This window comes from Paroedura picta, chromosome 5 (genome assembly GCF_049243985.1).
Source record: "Paroedura picta isolate Pp20150507F chromosome 5, Ppicta_v3.0, whole genome shotgun sequence".
NCBI classification, from domain to species: domain Eukaryota; kingdom Metazoa; phylum Chordata; class Lepidosauria; order Squamata; family Gekkonidae; genus Paroedura; species Paroedura picta.
The window spans coordinates 97,483,337-97,502,893 of NC_135373.1; the positions used below are offsets into that span (position 1 = coordinate 97,483,337).

At 43.3% G+C, this 19,557-nt stretch overlaps 1 protein-coding gene across 3 annotated transcripts in view; it reads right to left on the reverse strand.

The window, feature by feature from the left end:
• The window catches only part of GUCY2C (guanylate cyclase 2C), a 64,296-nt gene that overhangs the window by 25,770 nt on the left and 18,969 nt on the right, over window positions 1–19,557 (reverse strand). For 2 of the 3 annotated variants that reach the window (XM_077339278.1, XM_077339277.1), the window contains exons 10-16: window positions 16,251–16,362; window positions 13,150–13,231; window positions 12,741–12,846; window positions 9,440–9,502; window positions 8,600–8,671; window positions 7,853–7,957; window positions 6,306–6,392 (exon numbers count right to left, since the gene is read on the reverse strand). In XM_077339278.1, coding sequence (XP_077195393.1) covers window positions 6,306–6,392; window positions 7,853–7,957; window positions 8,600–8,671; window positions 9,440–9,502; window positions 12,741–12,846; window positions 13,150–13,231; window positions 16,251–16,362 — 627 coding nt within the window. The remainder of the gene's footprint in view (window positions 1–6,305; window positions 6,393–7,852; window positions 7,958–8,599; window positions 8,672–9,439; window positions 9,503–12,740; window positions 12,847–13,149; window positions 13,232–16,250; window positions 16,363–19,557) is intronic. The other variant, XM_077339279.1, reaches the window with a different exon arrangement.

Consider the following 19,557-nt stretch of genomic DNA (forward strand, 5'->3'; position numbering starts at 1 on the left):
GGAGATGAGCTACAATTCTAGGGCAGTGGTTCTCAACTTTGGGGTCAGGACCCCTTTCACAGGGGTAGCGGCAGGGTAAGCAGCTTGGTCGGGGGTGGTGGGCGCCTCCACTGTTGCTGCTCCTCCTGCAGGCGCCTGCACTGGGCCACCAGCAACTCCAGCAGTGCCTCCAGCACAGCGCAGGCTCCTGCCAGGTTCTCTAGGTGGCAGCGCAGCTCAGCGGCCTCGGGCTCCAGGTGGCAGCACAGCTCCTGCAGTTGTGCACCCAGCCTCTCCAGGTGTGCCCACTCACTGTGCAGCATGTCCTGCTCCAACGCTACCTCCTCATGGGCCTGGCTCAGCTCAGCCACTGCCAGCCATGCTCAGCCACCTCCTTCTCCTCCGTGGGCTGCTGCTCCTGCCTGTGCCACGCCATTAGCTCCTGTGCCTGTTCTCCTCTTCCATTGCCCACCCCCACCCCACTTGGCATGCAGGCAGCAGTTCAGCTCCGCAGCTCGCGCTTCTCAGCCCGCAGCTCACCCTCCTCAGCCCGCAGCTCACCCTGCATGGCTGCACCTCCACCTGCTTGCCTCGCCGAGTGTGCTCAACCCAGCAACTGGCATGCCCGCTCCGCTGCGTTGCTTTAGGTCTGGCCCTGGCTAGGCAGGAAGCGGGTAGCTAAGGCTGGCTGTCCTGAGGAGACAGCCAGGGAGTGGCCCCAGCTGGACATGCACCCCGGCCTAGCCCAGACATGACAAGAAGCTCTGCTCTTGGGCCCGCCTGTGTTGCCTCCCCCAAATCATGGGTTTTCTTGGCTTCTCCCCCACCCTTGTCTCCAAGGGGGACTCAGAGAGGCCCACTGATGTCTCCAAATCAATTTTGTCTGAGGGAGGGTGCCTGCACATGAAAGCTGAATAAATCTTTGTTGACAACAAATCTTTGGCTGACAACAATAAATGTTGTTTCATACAGTTTGCCCTGACCTTTGCTTTACTAAAGGATGGGTGGGCTTAGCTCAGGCCTTAACATAGAAAGGGAAGCTCAGAAAAACATGTTAAAGGTCTTCAACTGGGCCAGATTTACAAGGGCATAATCTTTTAGGGAAGAGGGTCTTTTTGTACCTTCCATCCAATATCACTTATCCCTAGAGAACTTTAATTCTCAATCTTATCCAAGTCCCAATGGATCCTACTTCTATCCTATGAGGTATTAACTAACCCAAACATTTTACTATAATCTGTAAAACTGATGATCACATTCTGAACTCTATCATCTAAATCAGGGGTAGTCAACCTGTGGTCCTCCAGATGTCCATGGACTACAATTCCCATGAGCCCCTGCCAGAGAATGCTGGCAGGGGCTCATGGGAATTGTAGTCCATGGACATCTGGAGGACCACAGGTTGACTACCCCTGATCTAAATCATTTATTAAAATGTTAAACAGCACTGGGCAAAAAAAACCCCAGAAGTACCTCACTTTTACTTTCCTTCAGGTTAGTAGGGAACCAACCTTTGATACAATCTACGAAACAGGCCTTAATGAGCCTAACAATTATGGGGTCTAGTCCATAAATCACTAAATTCTTAACAAGAATATCATGATTATCATGTGAAAAGCTTTACTAAAATCCAAATAGATCACATCCACAGCATTTCCCTTAGCCACCAAACTAGTAACTCTGTTGAAAAAAGAGACAAATTTGTTTGACATGACTTATTCCTAAGAAAGCAATGTTCACAAACACACCCATTAAAAATATAAAATATTCTGGAATCATTGTCAAACTTCTGGGATCATCTTTCCCCCCACCTTCTTAAAAGTAAGTATGACATTAGCATCTTTCCAATCCCCATCCTCCAAGATTTTTCAAAAATAAAAGAGGTTGGAGATGACATATGACGACGCCTTCAACAACCTTGGATGCAATTAATCAGTTCCTGAGGACTTGCAATGCATTTAAAGCAACCACATTTTCCTGGACTCTCTCTCTACTACATCAGAAAATCTCTGTACTTTTATTATCCCCTGTCCCTCTCCTCCCTATTGGGAGTCCTTTCCAGGAATGGCTGCGGTTAATTACCAGCTTCACTTAATAAAATGCATTCCTAGCCACAACTTTCCAGTTGTTGGCATTTTCCAGATTGTCATCGACAATTAATGTTCTGTTTTCATTCCCCTGTGTTGCTAGGTTTTTTCCTTGTGCCCAGACAACTTCATTAACATCCATATGCTGTCCCAGGTTTTCCTCATCCCCCCCCCCCAGCGGTGTTTTTTCCTAACTAGTTTTTCCTGTACATTCCTTTCCATCATGGAATGAATTTGCAAGGAAGCGTCGGAACATGTTTTTCACCTTATGGAATGCTTCCCAAACCTGCGCTTTTGACAGTGAGCATTTTTTAAATGTGCATGACAGCGATTCACATTTCAATGCTGGAGGATGTCTGCAGTGAAACAAATGGTCAATCCCACTGGAAGGCCTGAGACCAGCAGCCAACCATCGCCGTCTTTACCATTCCTTCATTCACACTCAGGAGCACTAGGGCTCTAACACATCCCTGGGCACCATTTTCAAATATATTTTGCAGTGTGGACAGCTAGCCTTAAAATACGCAGCTGAAGGAAACATACTGTTGTGAGCTGTGCAAGTCAGGTAAAGGAATTCAAAAGTTTGTTGGGGAGTCAATAAGAGCAAATACTCAAACACAGGAAAAGAGGCCATGAATAAGGGGTGAGACATGTATGACTCTCAGATCTGGTGTGGTGGGCAGAGAATGTAAGGAGATTTGTAAGGAGATTTCTCAGTCCCCTTGAGGCTGCTGAAGTGCTGCAATGCTTCAGCACATGCATAAAAGGGGGAGGAATGGAACACCAATCAACAATGGGAAAAGATGAAACACTGACAGGAGGGAGGGATGAAGAAAACATGTAAGTGTGTAACAACTACTCCAATAGTGTAATAATTAGAACTGCTCACAGCACCAATGAAAACCCACAAGCACTGTTTCCACACTGAAGACTCACCCAGCAGTCATTTTACAAACATTCCAGTTTCTAAAGTTTGAGATTCCTTCCCGGACTATTTCCAAGTTCCATATTGGAAATCTTTCCCCTACTTTTCCCTCTTTTTGCCCCTGAATTGAGCCCCCATTTGTTTCTGCACTGAAACAGAGGGACAGGAAGTAGAAACTTCCCAGCAGCCTTTTTTTTACTTCTCCATCTTTGTCACATGACAAAAACACCCATCCATCTCCTAGCACCATTTTGTTGCCTTAAAAAAAACCCTTTCCAAATCTGAAATATTCTGGGTTTTTAAATCATACCAACTGCATTATAACTCAATTCCTATATAACAAAATTGTTCCCCCACCCACCACCATGCACCTCCTTTTTGCCACCTGAAGCCTTGGAGTGCATGTGTGTATGCCACAATTTAGTTGTGTGTATCATAATTTAGCTGCCTGAAGTATGTGTGGAGTGATGGGAGGGGGTGTTGTATGTGTCATAATTTAGCTGCCTGGAATCACAAAATTGTTCCCCTCACCGCCACCATGTGCCTCCTTTTCACCTCCTGGAGCCTTGGGTCAGTGACGGGTGGCATGCTGTGCAGGCAAGCCTCCGTGGTGATTTGGAGAACAGATTGCTGTGGAGGCTTGCCTGCACAGCATGGCAATAGAATATGTCAATGGTATCAAAATCTACTAACAGATCCAGAACAACCAACAGGAATGCATTCACACATTTTTCCCTAGTGTAGGTCATTCATTAAAATAGGGTTGTTTTACTGCTAAAACCAAACGTAAAGGGATCTTGATAATCCATTGTTTTAACCTTGATCTAAAAATGGTTTGTATTTCCATTAATTTCTGTGGTACAATCTGTACTCCTGGGACAGTGCTTCCCATGACTTACAGGTGGGTTGTCATGTTTGTTAACACCTATGGGAGAAGCTTCCAATGATTCCCAGACCAGTACTGTCTAGATACCACATGATAGGTCACTTGCATCATGGTTAGTAGAACATGGTGGTCTTGTGATAGAATTCTAGGTTTGTTTGCTTCCTCCTTTCATCTTCCCTTTCTACTTTAAGGTAAAGGTAAAGGTATCCCCTGTGCAAGCACCGAGTCATGTCTGACCCTTGGGGTGACGCCCTCTAGCGTTTTCATGGCAGACAATATGGGGTGGTTTGCCAGTGCCTTCCCCAGTCATGACCGTTAACCCCCCAGCAAGCTGGGTACTCATTTTACCGACCTCGGAAGGATGGAAGGCTGAGTCAACCTTGAGCCAGCTGCTGGTACTGAACTCCCAGCCTCATGGGCAGACAGCTTCAGACAGCATTTCTGCTGCCTTGCCACTCTGCGCCACAAGAGGCTCTTTTTTCTGCTTTAGTGATGCTCCAAATCCTGTGGGAAGTAAGTCTTGCTAGGCTTGCTCTGATAGAGTCAGACTGCCTCTCTAAGGCCAAGCATTTTTCTAATGCATTCTCACCCCACCCATATTCTTGATAACAAGGAGAACAACAGGAATCCACTGTGGAGCCAACTGAGAGTAGCTGGAGGCACATTATTGCCTGTCTCAGCTTGCAGGATATTGTGCCATTAAAACAGCCATAGCAGCAACAACAGTTGCAACACCATCAGGCCAGTAGCCATAATGACACAAAAAGGGGCTGGGTCCCATCAATTATTTGCCATGCCCCTCCAATCATTTGCCATGCCCCTCATAAAATTTCCAAATGTGAATTCTCTACGCAATTGACCAGAATGGTATTAGCCGTTAGAAGGCTGAAGAGTCCTTCTGCTTTAAGAAAAGCCTGCAAAGGGGTGCGTATATAAAATCATGTTGAAGTAAAGTAGAAAAAAAAATAATGATGATGTCTATCCATTCATGTACTTACCCCCAACCACCAGTAAAACGTTTCTGTCTATGAGCCTGAACACCACAGAACCCCAAGCAATCTTCGCTGTGAAACAGTGCAGCCCAGACATAACTGTACCATTTCAGAGAGAATTAGGCCAGAAAGAAATAATCTACTGAGAATTAAGAAATGGAGATCAGGAGAATCTGATGTAACACAGGCTACATATGTGTACAAGGAAAATGCATATGAGGCAAGGCCCACCTACCCTGCCCACTGGCCCCAGCCCTTCAGCCTCACACTAGAGCAGCCTAGCAGGATATAAATAGCAGGAATTGAGTGTGTGGGCCTGGGTTGGAATTCAGTTGAGAGCATGGCCATCTGGCGGGTGTACTGGCCACCCACTGTACTGGCAGATGCCCTGTCAGTCCTGCTTGAGGCGGTGGCCACCTGGGCATTGCAGTACCCGAGACTTATTATCTTGGGAGACTTCAATGTCCATTTGGAACTGTCAGCCGCAGGTTCAGGCCTGGACCTGGTGTCATCCATGGCAGCACTAGGGCACTTGCAATTTGTTAATCCATCAAGCAGGCCACACCCTGCTTGGTTCAGGGTTGGGAGTTGATCTGATAGCCCATAATGCAGTACCATGGTCAGACCACTATACTCTGAAGACCCGGTTCAAGCTCCCATCTTCTCCCACAAATGGTGGAGGGCATATTTATGCCTGCCCGTGGAGACATATGGATCCAGAAAAATTTCTGAACGCTCTGTGGAACCTAAAGTCTCCCAGCAGTTCACTAGATTAGCTGATCAGTGAATGCCAAATGTCAGCTGCCATTGATGTAATCGCAGCCTGATGCCCTCTCATATTCCATCCAAAGCCAGCCCCGTTATACAGAGGAGCTGTGCTAAAGGAAGCAGGAGGTGATATGGCTTGAGCGAGTTTGGAAGAAGACTTTTGACAAGGCCTTGAGAACATCTGATAGGATGCTTATGAAAGCATATGAGATGGCAGTGAAAGTGACTAAGCCAGAGTTTTATGCCACCTCTATCACATCTGCAAGCTCACGCCCGGCACAACTACTTAGGGTAATTTGATCACTTACTGCCCTGGAGGAAGGGCACTCAAATCATAGACGGCCATAAGCTGAAAGGCATTTGTGAGCTATTTCGCTGATAAAGTCTTGCGGCAAGGGAGATAGCACAAGGATGCTAACTAAGTTGTCTGGACACATCAAACAAACGAAAAATCAAGAAATATAGGGAAATGAATATTGAATATTAGGGCCATTCGGAAATCATCTAACTGAAATGGCTGTCCCCAGAATTCCAGATTTCTTCTTTCATACTTATGGCTAGAGAACATATCCTTGTTGTTATATTAACACTCACCTCTCATCCAGACAGTATTCAAATGCCAGTTTATATTCTTTATTGATGATGATTACTGCTACTAATGTGCTTACCTTTGCAATATCATACATGACAGAGATTTTAAATTCCCAGTCCATGAAGGTGACATCAGGGTAGGAAATTTTGTCATTTAAGACATCCTAAGATAGAAAGCAGGAAGAAATTCCAGTAGTCTTGGCTAATGTTAATATACCAGTTTAATACCAAAAAGGGGACACCTTAGTTTTATCAGTGCAATTCATGTAGGGAGATCCAAGGACCAGAGAAAAGTAAATCATATTCAGGCAACAACAGCAAGACAATGGGGGCTTATCCATACAACCAAGTTTGTCTCCACACTTGGTTTGCCAACCTGCAGGTAGGGAACTGGAGATCACCTGGAATTACTACTTGTTTCCAGATGACAGGACTCAGGTTCCCTGGAGAAAATGGCTACTTTACTCCACGACATCATATCTGCTGAGGTACTTCATCTCCCCTCCCCTCTTCAAACCTTTCCCTCTTCAGGCTCCACCCCCAAATCTCCAGGAATTTCTCAAATTGTAACTGGCAACCCTACTCCACACTGAGTCCAGCTTTGCTGCTGATGGAAATTGTTTTCCCCCTGCTTCCACACAGCATTGTCTATCTGCCAGTTTTCCTGTGATCTATCAAAAATGCCTTACTATGATTTGTTAGGAAATACTGTAGCAAAACTAGACTTCCACATGGATGAAAAACTCTGGAACTTTTCTGGTTCTACCCACCTCAGCACCTTTGCCACTACCTCAGTCTACTGCAGCAGCAATTTCCTCTCCCCTGCACCACAGGAGGGGTTTTTTTAATATAAAAAATTTATAATTGGCAAACTGTTATATTATAATAAGACTAGTACAATTGGCCCGGCCGATGGTCTGTCCGGAGGAAGGGGCCAATCGGCACCCTTCCTCATCCCGGACAGAGCCCGCCCTAACTCCTCCCCCTAAGCCCTTACAGCTTTATTCAGTCCGCGGCGCGGTAAAGTCCGCGGTAAAGATTATAATCCTATCAAGTCCTGTGAATCTTAATTTTTCTGTTTAAAAAGTAAGCCTTGAGCCATTTTTGTTGCAGAGTTGTCTTTCTCCTTATTATCTCTATGCTGAAAACAGCTAGAACACACTCCTTAAAAAATGGAAATTCCAAGGACTTTTTATAATGATATATCAATTGCTGATCCCCCCCCTCACACACACACACACACACACACACACAATGGACTGATAGTACTTCCTAAAGGCTCTTTATGGTTGGACAGAGGTTTAAAAGATCTCTCCCTTCACAGTCCAGTCTCTATCCAAACTGGGCCTCCATATACTTAGTTTTAAAAAATACTGGGAAATCCCTGAAATTAGCAGAATTATTTCAATTAACTTTTAGTGAGGGAGCACTAAGTCAGTGGAAAAAGGGAGCCCGGAATAAAATAATTTAGTTCAGTAGCTTCAGTTAAACTATGCTTGGTAATACTGAAATCTGACATCTTTTGCTGGTTACAATCTAAATTACCCTTCTCCCCCACCATCTCCAGACCTCATCAAAAGTTTATGTCCCTATAAAGAGATGGATGGGTTTAACAGATAATCACCCGCAGTGATCCTCTCTCGCAATACTCAATCACTCCGTAGATCATAGTATCCATCTTGACTGTTCCGTAGAACTTAGTCAGGTTGTAATAGTCAGTCTGAAGAAGCTACAACAAAAATATGATATAAGCGGAAAAATGACTTTAAAACAAGGCAGGAAGCTAAGTATGAGATAAAAAGATGGGGCTGATTACACCATAAAGCTGAGTCTTGGGCCACAAATTTGAGTGAAGCAACCTCCCTTCCTCTGCCTGTTAGTCTCCTCCTCCTCCTCCTCCTCCTCCTCCTCCTCCCTACCACCTTACTGCCCCCCTCACCTCCACCCCATCTCCACTAGGGAGCTGGAGCATCTGCTCCTCCTTGCCTACTCTTCCCTCCTTGAAAAAGATTGCAGCAAGTTACTCTTGTTGGCTTTCTTCCTCTCATGAGAGTTACACCAGCATTCTGGTTGCCTAAGCAACTGCAATAATTGGCAGAGTTGTCATGGAAATCAAAATTATGGCCAAACTCATGCAACAGGAAATGTGGGAAGCCATATAAGGCATGTGTGGCTCATTTTTAAAGAGGGTTACAGGAGCGGGTAGGGTGGCATGATATAGCTCAACCTCATTAGATCTTGGAAGCTCGGCAAGGTTGGTACTTTTTTGCTTAAACAAAAATATATACATGGGACAAAGGAGCCTGCATTTCATACAACAGTTGCCTTCTATTTATTTTAGTTCTCTGCTAGCTCAAGCTCAAACACTTACCTTGTTGAGATCTATTCTCTGTTTCTCAGAAAAATTACCATCATTGTGTTTGAAATCCTTCAAGATTATCACCTTAAAGTCATAAGAAGAAAACAAGGTAATCAACATGATATATTTATATTTTAGAAAGATACAAGCAAGGAACCTTCAAGGACTTGTAGACATCATCTCATTTAACCGTCCCTTACTATTTTCTCCTTCTCTTTTTTGGCAGCTCCCATAGCATGTTCCTTTTTTCTGCTTCCTTCTCTCTTTCCCACCCATCTGGCCTGTCTTCAGCTTTTCCTCCTTCCATCCCCCAGACAGCCACACTCCGAGGAAACCTTTGCCAAGTTGCATGATGCCAAATGAGCCAGGCCTAGGAGAAATGCAACTTCAAAATGCTGGAGCTAAGCTCCATCCTTTCTTTACTTCTTTAACAGGGCTTCCCTGCCCCTTTAACAGCTGAGCAGCAGCCCAGTTGTAAACCACGGCTCATCTGCTGGTGGGAGGGGAGTTGCTGGGCTGCAGGAGGTCCCAGTCAGATTCTCATCAGGTTATCTCATGGCTGTTGATGGGATGAGCAGAAGCGGGTGGGAAGGATGGCCCCAGCAGGGAGTGGCACAGGACTAGTAGAGGGTGAGTGCTTTTCCTGTCTGCCATTAAACTTGCTTGCTGTTGCTTTCACACAGACAGTGGAATTTCACATCCTTGTGTAGAACCGCCAAGATTCCACCTCATTGTTAATCTGGTTAGTTTTTCAGCTTACTGAGGATAGGTGTGAAGTGACACCTTGAAATTTGCCTTGCAGAAGATCCCTTCTACAGAGGACAAGGAAATCAGATGCTGAGGTAGACATACCTTCTTGTCATATTTCCCTTGACGCAGCCTCAGGAAGGTGTCCCGCCTTTTGTCTTCATCAATCTGAAAAACAAAACAAAAAGCATTAAACACTGGGTGTGCTAGAAAGCAAAACAGAACATCCAACATGAGTGCTATCGTGATGTTTTGTGCATGAGGAATCCAACCACATGCATTTCTCATTGTTCTCATTCCTTGATCTGATGGCCCATGAAGTCTACTTTTCTTTCAAAATATCCATTAAGCAACTCACAGTCCCAAAAGTCAGCCCTTTTGTTGAGAGTGAGGAAGAGAAGAGTTTTTATATTTTCCATGTACTTTAGTAAAAGGCAAAAGATTTTTGCAATCTGAAGTGAAACCCAATACTGCCCGTCTGCAGGAGATACTCATCTTTAGTGGCTGGGCAACTTAATATTTTCTCCAAATATGTTACCATGTATTACTATGATTGTTGCACAGAATGTGACTGTGTTGAGAATTAAGGACTTCTGTTGGATATTATTAGGAATGTACTTAGTGAGGGAATTCCTCCCTCTTGACTCTGCAGAATGTTTTATTTTTATTATAACGTTGGTTATGTGTAAGTGTGGAGAAGTATCTACTTGGGAGTACATCTGTAGATAAATGGTGAGGAAATTCTCCTACAGTGTACAACACTGGCAAAGGAATAGTCTATGGCAGCCTTTCTCAACTTTTTAACCACTAAGAAACTACTGAGACATTCTTCAGGCTTTGTGATACCCCAGAAGTGGTGTGATCTTGCATAATGTGGTTGGGAAGCATAGCTGTATACATGCCCACCTGGGGCCTGTCCCCTTCTCACCCGCTCCAGGCCCATCATTGGCTATTTTGGGATGGAGTGGGTGGGTCCTAATACTTATATCACTTGATAAATATTTAACAAATTTAAAAACATATTAAAAGTTATTTACTCCTACCATTAAGAAAACCCTTCCAAGAAACCCCAGGGTTTCACGTAACCCTAGTTGAGAAAGCCTGGTCTAAGGATCTGTCCTCCCCCAGTCTACAACAGGCAGATGGAATACTGTGCTTCTATCATTAAAAGTCATTTGTGGGAGTATCAAACAATGGTTCAAATATGCTCGTAGCATGTTTTCACTCAATATGTGAAAAGGGCATGTACTTCACTGCAAAGTGCATCACCCACATAACATAATGGCTTGCACTTTGATTAATATCACTGTCTTGAAAACAGAAGTCCAGTGAAACAGAACTAAAAGTAATTTATTGCTTGCTTCGTTGTCACCTTTATGATATAAAGGCTGCTAAGGGTTATATTAAGTTTATTTCGATATAAAAACCAGGCACATACAATAATACAATCAGCAAATGAATTTGAAGGTGTCATTATAACCCAGCCTTGTTTAAGGACTTAACCAGCTGCTTATGCATGCTGCATGCCCTCATACAAATTCTGCAATACTGTAAGTTATTTCTGAAGAAAGACAAGAGAGAAGTTGGGAGGTGTAGAATTGGTCTGAACTTCCTGGAAACTTCACTAACACTGGCAAGATATATTGTGAGCAAATATCACTATAGTATGAGCACCCCAGATGGTTTGTCATGCCTTCGGACTGACATGGTTTGTCTCATTGGTCTCCAAAGGCCGAATAGTAGTGTCAACCTTTCCCATTTGGCAGGGACATACCATTGTGAATGTAGAATACAGAGGTACCTGCCTTCCAGAAAGGCAGAGGACAGGGCATTGAAGGATGCAAAAGTAAATATTCTTTGGTATTTAGGGACTTCTAGTGCTGGTAAAGAATCTGCTAGCAAGAAAGGGTTCTTGGAGAGGTATGTTATAGTGGGATGCCTCTCCAGCTAGGTACTATCAGGCTGAAGGGCTAGGCCCCAAATCCACTAGGTAAGCATTCTTAATCAGGTGAAACCATCCCTGATGCATGCTTGATTTGGATATTTGGTATACATTGTGGGACTCCAAATATTGACTGCAAAACTTGGGGCCATTCCGCACAACTTTAATGTAGCAGAAGGCTTGCAAATTGTAAATGTTACTAATTTGCAGTTCCGCAAGACGTCGCACACAATCTGCAACACTCCTGAAACAGTCCCGCAAAAAGCAATTCGTTGTAGTGCTTAAAGGGAAATCAGGAAAAGTGGATTCACCCTCCGAAAAGTGCTACACTCTTGCAAACAATCTGCAACACTAGTGAAAAAGACCTGTGCATTCCCATTGTTGCGGTTCCAACAAAGTCCCTCCCCCTGGCTCTCTCCTCCAAACTTCCGGCGAAGCGATCAGCATTTTTTTTTCTCAGAGTGAGCAGAAAGCAACGAACCAGCGAGGCTTCATTCACCCAACGAGGCTTCTCCGGCTACAGTCCCTCCACAAAAGTGCTTTAAAGCTCCCCTAAGTCCCCAAGCACAACACAGCCCCGTTTGCAAGTTCCCTTTATTTTCGGCCGAAAATCGCACCCGTGCAGGGGGGGAATTTTTTTTTCACTCGGGGAAGCGTGGTAACAATGACTCACCAGCTCACACTAGATGGGTCTCTCCGTTAGGAGGAATTAAGGCATATTTGTTGCAACGTGTGTTTTTTTTTTAACTGTTCTTAAAGGGAAAGGGGCTTTTCGGGAGCATGATAACAACCGCCCATTGGCTGTTCATTTGATTGACAGCCAGGGGTGGGACAAAGCACAGAAAAAATCGCTTCCTTTCTAGCGACTTTTGCGAGACCGGAAACCTGTGGGAAACGATTGAAACACTACTGGATTCCACTACAAAGGCAGGTATGCGTAACGCCGAGATTCCACTTTTAAAAATAGCGTTTCCGCTTTGTGGAACCAACTGGCAACATTGGTCCTTATGCGGAAAGACACTGCTTCCCAGAAAAGAGCTGGGAAACAATCATTAGTTGGGCAATCAGCATTCCCTAGAAACCTTGATTGCTTCAGGGATATAGGAAGCCCCTTTCTAAAGAAGAATCTCAACCATTTGCCTTGCTTAGACTCTCCACAACTCTGTCAACTGGAAGACTAAAACTAAATATTTAAATGACTTGACCTGTTTGATATCGTGTCCCTGAACCTCCCATCTGTGTCTCTCGTGCCTTTGGGTAAAGGTGAGTATTTTATTTTTTTGATCATTTATTGCAAGTTGTTAATGGAGTTATAGCAAACTGGATAATTTTCATCCATGCAGAGCAGGAAAAATTAGGAGACCACAGTCCAGTCTTACAGGTAGCATCTATGAGATCACTGTAACTATTCAGTATATAGAGGACAAAGGGAAACCTCTGCCTTGGATGGCTGCTGCCTCGTACCTTCAGACTGACATGGTTTGTCTCATTGGTCTCCAAAGGCAAGATCTTGTCGGATGATATGTGTGACCATCTCTTCTGCCGGATTTCATTGTCTCTTCTGTATTTTCTTTATGCAGATGTTGCATGTGTAAGACAGAGATAGAGACAGACCGGGAGGAAGAAACAGGAAGGGAGAGTGTATTGAGTAAAGGAATGCTTAATGTGAGATAGCTAAAACACAAAGGACACTAGTCTGGACAACAAATTACTATAGGAGACTTGATTAATTGGCAAAGCTGGGAGTGTCATAGTAAAAGTCATTTGCACTGAAAAGCCTATGAAGAAGAAAGGGTTTAGAAATGCAAACTTCAGAAATAAATCAGGAAGCCTTGCCCAAGAATGACAGAGGACGCGTAACAGAGGATTGTACCTCAGTACCAGCAGAGCGATGATCAGAACCAGCACCACTGTCCCAGTAAGTGTGAAAACAGCTATAACCAGAATGTGTGGACCTGTGAAATGAAATAGGCAATCAGACAAACTCAAGAATATTAAAGCAGATACTGATTGAGAACAGAATAACCTAGCACAGATGGATACAGCTACTCCTTTAGAACAGTGCACAGTATAAGTTTTGATCTCATACTAGTGTAGAAGATTAACTTGAATAGTTGTTAGGATGCCAGACACTACCCATATTACAATGATTTTAAGTAGTTTAAAGGGAGTAGTATAAAAAGCTAAAATACAGCTTTAACCTCTTTTATTGTTTAAATGTTTAAGAATCAAATAGTTTCCAGTTAATACAGTCATGTGGACAGAAGCTGAGAGAGTTACATAAAGATAAGGTGAGATCTCTTGTCCCACCTGTGTCTTGTTCCTGTTTTCAGAACCCAGAAAGTACAGGAACACAAAGCAGAGGACTGCTATAAATTCCATAGGCAGTTTTTGTACCAGGCACTTTACAAACTCTTGGCCTCACCCCCCTCCCTTTTGGCATATGTTTATGCCCTCCATCTACCTTTTCCTTCACAGTCCAGTCTTATGTTCCCAACAATCTCAGAGAGTTATATATCTGAGACTCTGCTGCCCTCTAGTGATTGTGATCATGCAAGAGCTCTCACTGGCAGACACGCTCTTCCCCACTCAACTTTTCTCCTCAATTTAAGGTAGAAGCTTCAGCTTCACGGGTAGTAAATTGTGATACTACAATAACAATGTAGTATATGTAGCAACAGTCATTATAATAACACTTCATTTCTGAATTTCAGATCATAAGGGTGAAAGGACACTTAATAATTTTTGAACGAGACAAGTAATGAGAAACTCTAGTCTTTACAACATCGGGGAAGGGTGTGTGATTAAAGCTCTGATGAGTTTTATGGTTCATTTTGATTGAACATCTAGTTTGAGAAGAAATGTAATAACTTGTGCAGCCAGAAAACAGAGCAACCACCCCAAGAGCCAAGGTACTTCATTATAACTAGATCCAATTGCAGACAGGCAGAAAATGGTCTAGGGAAATAGAGGAGTCATGTATTTGGAATCTGAAAAAGAAGTGTAATTTAAAAATAAAATATTTTTAACTTGTCAAATTGAAACCCTGAAAGTACCCTGGTCTGGGATTGTGCACTCTCCCTATTAGGCACTGTATTCATCACCTGAACTACTCTATATCTCCAACAGAATCTCAGTATATTATATTTCAGAATCTCAGTATAGTTGTCATACAACCAATGCAATTCATTCCTGCCACTGTTTATAAACACTACATATAAACAAACAAAATTAAAATTATGTTCTACAGCATTCATCTCTCCAGCATTAAAAGCTGCTCTGTGGCATAGGGAAACTTTTCTACAATTTTATTGTAGAAATAGACATTAGTTAATCTAGCAATTAAATGTGTTCATTTGATTTAAACTTTATGATTGCATGAGCACCCAGAAGTAGGGTTACCAGCTCTGAGTTGTGAAATACCTGGAGATGTTAGGAGTGGAGTCAGAAGAGGGAGAGGAAGAATATCACTGGGGAATAATACCATAGATTAGCAACCCTTACCCAGAAGGAAGGATTTTCCAGTATTTTATACATTAGGTGTTTACCACATGAGTAAGGTGGCCAGATTTTAACATTGGTAAAGCGGGACACCATTGACCGGAGGGTGGGGTTCTTGATTTAAAAATTGGTCTATATGGAGCAAAAAAAAGTTTCAGAGAACGCAAAAATAGTATTGTAATAGATATTTTTTAATTTCAACATAAGTACAATTTGGCAAGTACCCCCAGATGTCCCTCCAAAAGTGGGACAATCTGGTCACCTTACACATGAGGCTTGTGCAGTTTGCCTGTAAGAGCAATAAGGCTACCATACGGTGGGCTTTCTCTTTGTTTCCCTGTCCCAGTCTCCTAACAGCAGCCATTCCCCTGTGCCATAAGGGTTTTTTCATGCTAAAGGCTCTTCTCTGCTATATGTGAAATACCTATATGCAATAGCTAGAAGTGTTTTAAAGTCAATAAGCTGTATGATCTTTAGATTAAAGATACACTTGTAGACTGGAAGTTGGGATCAAGTTTTGAACCATGGTATCTAAGAACTACCTTTTCCTATACAGTCCTGTCCACCAGCTAAGAGCCTCCTTACAAAGTCTGTTCTCTGAGCCCCTGCTGACAGAAGGGCTGACCAGAGACAGGGATTTTGGAGTGGTGGCCCCTTGCTTGTGGAAAACCCTTCCCCTTGAGGTTGACCTGGCACTACCTCTCTCTCATTCAGGTGCAATTGTTTGCACAGTCTACTTCCAGTCTAAAAAATGTTAGACTTTGTTTAAACTGCTCAACATTTTATGCTGTATCTGAATTTTCAATCAGGGTTTTAAAAGTTTGTTGATTGTTAATGATTTTATACTCTTCTACATTTTAGCATTTTATAAGCCACATCAAGGAGATTCTTTGGAAAAAACAGCACAGGAATTTTCCAAGTTAATAAATATATACTATAAAAACATCATTGCCTAGAATATGGTATCAACCGTTCAAAATGTATCACAGCACTTGCAGTAGGCAAATGGGAAACTATCTGCAGCCTTAGTGGTTCTCACTCCATTACATGACTCTGTGCTAGACACAAGATGCGTGCATTCCCCATTCAGAGAGTTACTTTGTGGGAATCCAGCAAGGAAACTGAACCGTGAAGACTGACACCATTAGCAATGTAGAGCAAAATTCAAAAGGCAAAAAAATAACACTGCTTTTACCAGGGACTGGTAGCAGAAAGCTGACCTGTGCTTGGTAAGTAGGAAGAGCTGAAGCATATGCAGTAGAACTTTCACCCTTCTGTGTTTTTTTAATGCTGTGACCTCAGGGAATAGCTCCAGTAAGTAATGCTTCCCATTGAGTGGCCAAACTCAATGGGCCAGATATCCAAAAGGATATTTGGGTCAGATATGCAAAAGGAAAGATGGAGAAGCTGGGTTAAGTTACAAGTTCTCAGTACCCTCCCAGTGGGATGCAGAGTTCAAACTTATTGTCTCACCACGACTAGGAGTATCATTAGGCAGGGTATGTTTTTTCCAGCTGAAAGATGGCTTGTCTACCTTCGGTGTTGTCTTATTCTGATGAGTGTCAAACTGAAGGAGGATCTTGTACTAGAATGAGAAAGCAGAGGAAAGTGAAATTTGTTCCATGCTATTTTTCACTGGATAACTACACTAACAATAAAACAAAAATGGATCACCTTAGCCACTTTCTCTATACTTTTCATAGCTTAGTTCTTCATCCTTGACCATATTGTCTCTGGCTTTGCTATCCTTGCCAAAAATAAGAGCACAGAGCCTCAAGCTCTGTGACATTCTAAACTCTATTCACATGTTAAGTCAGGAAGGGAATTTAAAAAGAACCTTTTCAATATATGGTTTTATTGCTTATGTGGTTGTCCTTCATCTTGCTTTCATTGGCTGTCACTGTATATCATAGAACATATTATGTTCAGGAAATGGAGGGAAGGACAGAGCTCTAAAGAAGAGTACCTACAGGTTACTAGGCACTGTAGATCAATCATCAGAAAGGCCAAAGCTGAGAGTGAGCTAAGATTGGCCAGGATTGGCCAGGGAAGCCCATTGTAACAAGAAAAGATTTTTCAGTTATGTGAGGAGCAAACGTAAAGTAAAGGAGGCAATAGGCCCACTGTTGGATACAGATGGATGGACAAACTCTAACGGAAGATGCAGAGAAAGCAGAAAGGCTAAGTGCCTATTTTACATCTGTTTTTTCCCACAGGTCAAAGGGTTTAGGCACATCTAGAGATGGCAGTAGCCAAAGGATAGTGTCTGGGTGGCAGGTTGACATGGACAGAGAGGTTGTTGAGAGGCATTTACACTGGATGAGTTCAAATCCCCTGGGCCGGATGAAATGCACCCAAGAGTGCTCAAAGAACTTTCCAGAGAACTTGCACAACCTTTGTCCGTCATCTTTGGGACCTGTTTAAGGACTGGAGATGTCCCAGAGGACTGGAAGAGAGCAAATGTTATTCCGATATTCAAAAAAGGGAGGAAGGATGACCCGGGAAACTATAGACCAGTGAGTCTGACCTCTGTTGTGGGGAAGATAATGGAGCAGATATTAAAGGGAGCAAACATATGGAGGATAATTCAGTGATCCAAGGAAGTCAGCATGGATTTGTCTCCAACAGGTCCTGTCAGACCAACCTGGTTTCCTTTTTTGACCAAGCTATAGGTTTGCTAGATCGTGGAAATCCGGTTGATGTCGTTTACTTGGATTTTAGTAAAGCTTTGGATAAGGTTCCCCATGATGTTCTGATGGATAAATTGATGGAATGCAATCTGGATCTTCAGATAGTTAGGTGGATAGAGAATTGGTTAGAGAACCGCATTCAAAGAGTTGTTGTCAATGGTGTTTCATCAGACTGGAGGGAGGTGAGTAGCGGGATACCTCAGGGTTCAGTGCTCAGCCCGGTACTTTTTAACATATTTATTAATGATCTAGATGAGGAGGTGGAGGAACTACTCATCAAGTTTGCAGATGACACCAAATTGGGAGGACTGGCAAATACTCCGGAAGATAGAGACAGAGTTCAACGAGATCTGAACACAATGGAAAAATGGGCAAATGAGAACAAGATGCAATTTAATAAAGATAAGTGTAAAGTTCTGCATCTGGGTCAGAAAAATGAAAAGCATGCCTACTGGATGGGGGATACACTTCTAGGTAACACTGTGTGTGAACGAGACCTTGGGGTACTTGTGGCTTGTAAACTAAACATGAGCAGGCAGTGTGATGCAGCGGTAAAAAAGGCAAATGCCATTTTGGCCTGTATCAACAGGGGCATCACATCAAAATCACAAGATGTCATAGTCCCATTGTATATGGCACTGGTCAGACCACACTTGGAGTACTATGTGCAGTTCTGGAGGCCTCACTTCAAGAAGTAGATAAAATTGAAAGGGTACAGAGGAGAGCGACGAAGATGATCTGGGGCCAAGGGACCAAGCCCTATGAAGATAGGTTGAGGGACTTGGGAATGTTCAGCCTGGAGAAAAGGAGGTTAAGAGGGGACATGATAGCCCTCTTTAAGTATTTGAAAGGTTGTCACTTGTAGGAGGGCAGGATGCTGTTTCCGTTAGCTGCAGAGGAGAGGACGCGCAGTAATGGGTTTAAACTACAAGTACAACGATATAGGCTAGATATCAGGAAAAAAATTTTCACAGAGTAGTTCAGCAGTGGAATAGGCTGCCTAAGGAGGTGGTGAGCTCCCCCTCACTGGCAGTCTTCAAGCAAAGGTTGGATACACACTTTTCTTGGATGCTTTAGGATGCTTAGGGCTGATCCTGCGTAGAGCATGGGGTTAGACTAGATGGCCTGTATGGACCCTTCCAACTCTATGATTCTATGATTCTATGATAGAAGCGAGTAGCAATATCCCATTCTGTGCCCACAGAATAGCAGGGACAGGGTTAGCCTTGCTGTAGCAGAAACAGTTGATTTTGAAAAATAAATACAAATTCTTGTTATAGATAGGACCACACAGCTCCAAAAATATTTTTTTTTTAATGCGAGGAAAGCTTTTTAGAATCCCATGTGTGTTACTAACTAGTGTGGGGAGGCAGGAAAGGGCCTTGGTCTAGGCCACCAGGGGCACCATCCAATAGCTGCCTTTGATGCCATTGAGCCACCTTCCCCACACCAAAAGACCAGGAGGTATTATGCATGGCACGAAATATTGCAAAAAGTATTGAAGAAAGATATTTTTATTCTGCAGGTGGTGCTGTTCCTGCCACCAAAGAGTTTTTGATTATACATTGTCCTCCCCACTCATAGCTATAATTGTGCCTTTTCTGCTGGTTTCTGCGCAGTATTTGAAACTAGCTTTACTACTTTTCTTTTATTATGGTGCCGAAGATTCCTGCTTTTGCATGCATAAACATCAACATGTTTTTGGTCTCCGGTCCTGTGCAACCATACACCAATGAGTGAACAGATGGCCCCTAGTCCCTCATCCACCAGGGGGAGCTTGAGGCACCTCTTGTTCCATGCAGACCCTCCCACCTCTGTTATTACAATGTTACACCAGCAGAAATTAATTTATTCATTCCCTAAGAGGCATTTCAATCCACTCTCTACAAGGAACCACATATCTCTGAGGAGAAAAGGTTATAGTGTTAGCATTCAAAAGTGTGTGTGCCCCCATGGAAAGTTCTTGTTTAGGTCTCCATGTCCATTAACTACAATTCCCATGAAGTCCTGCCAACAGCATGTGCCAGAGTGGTGGTCAGGTGACATTTCAGCTGACCATGGCCTGCCAATGAGCATCTAGCACAATGGAG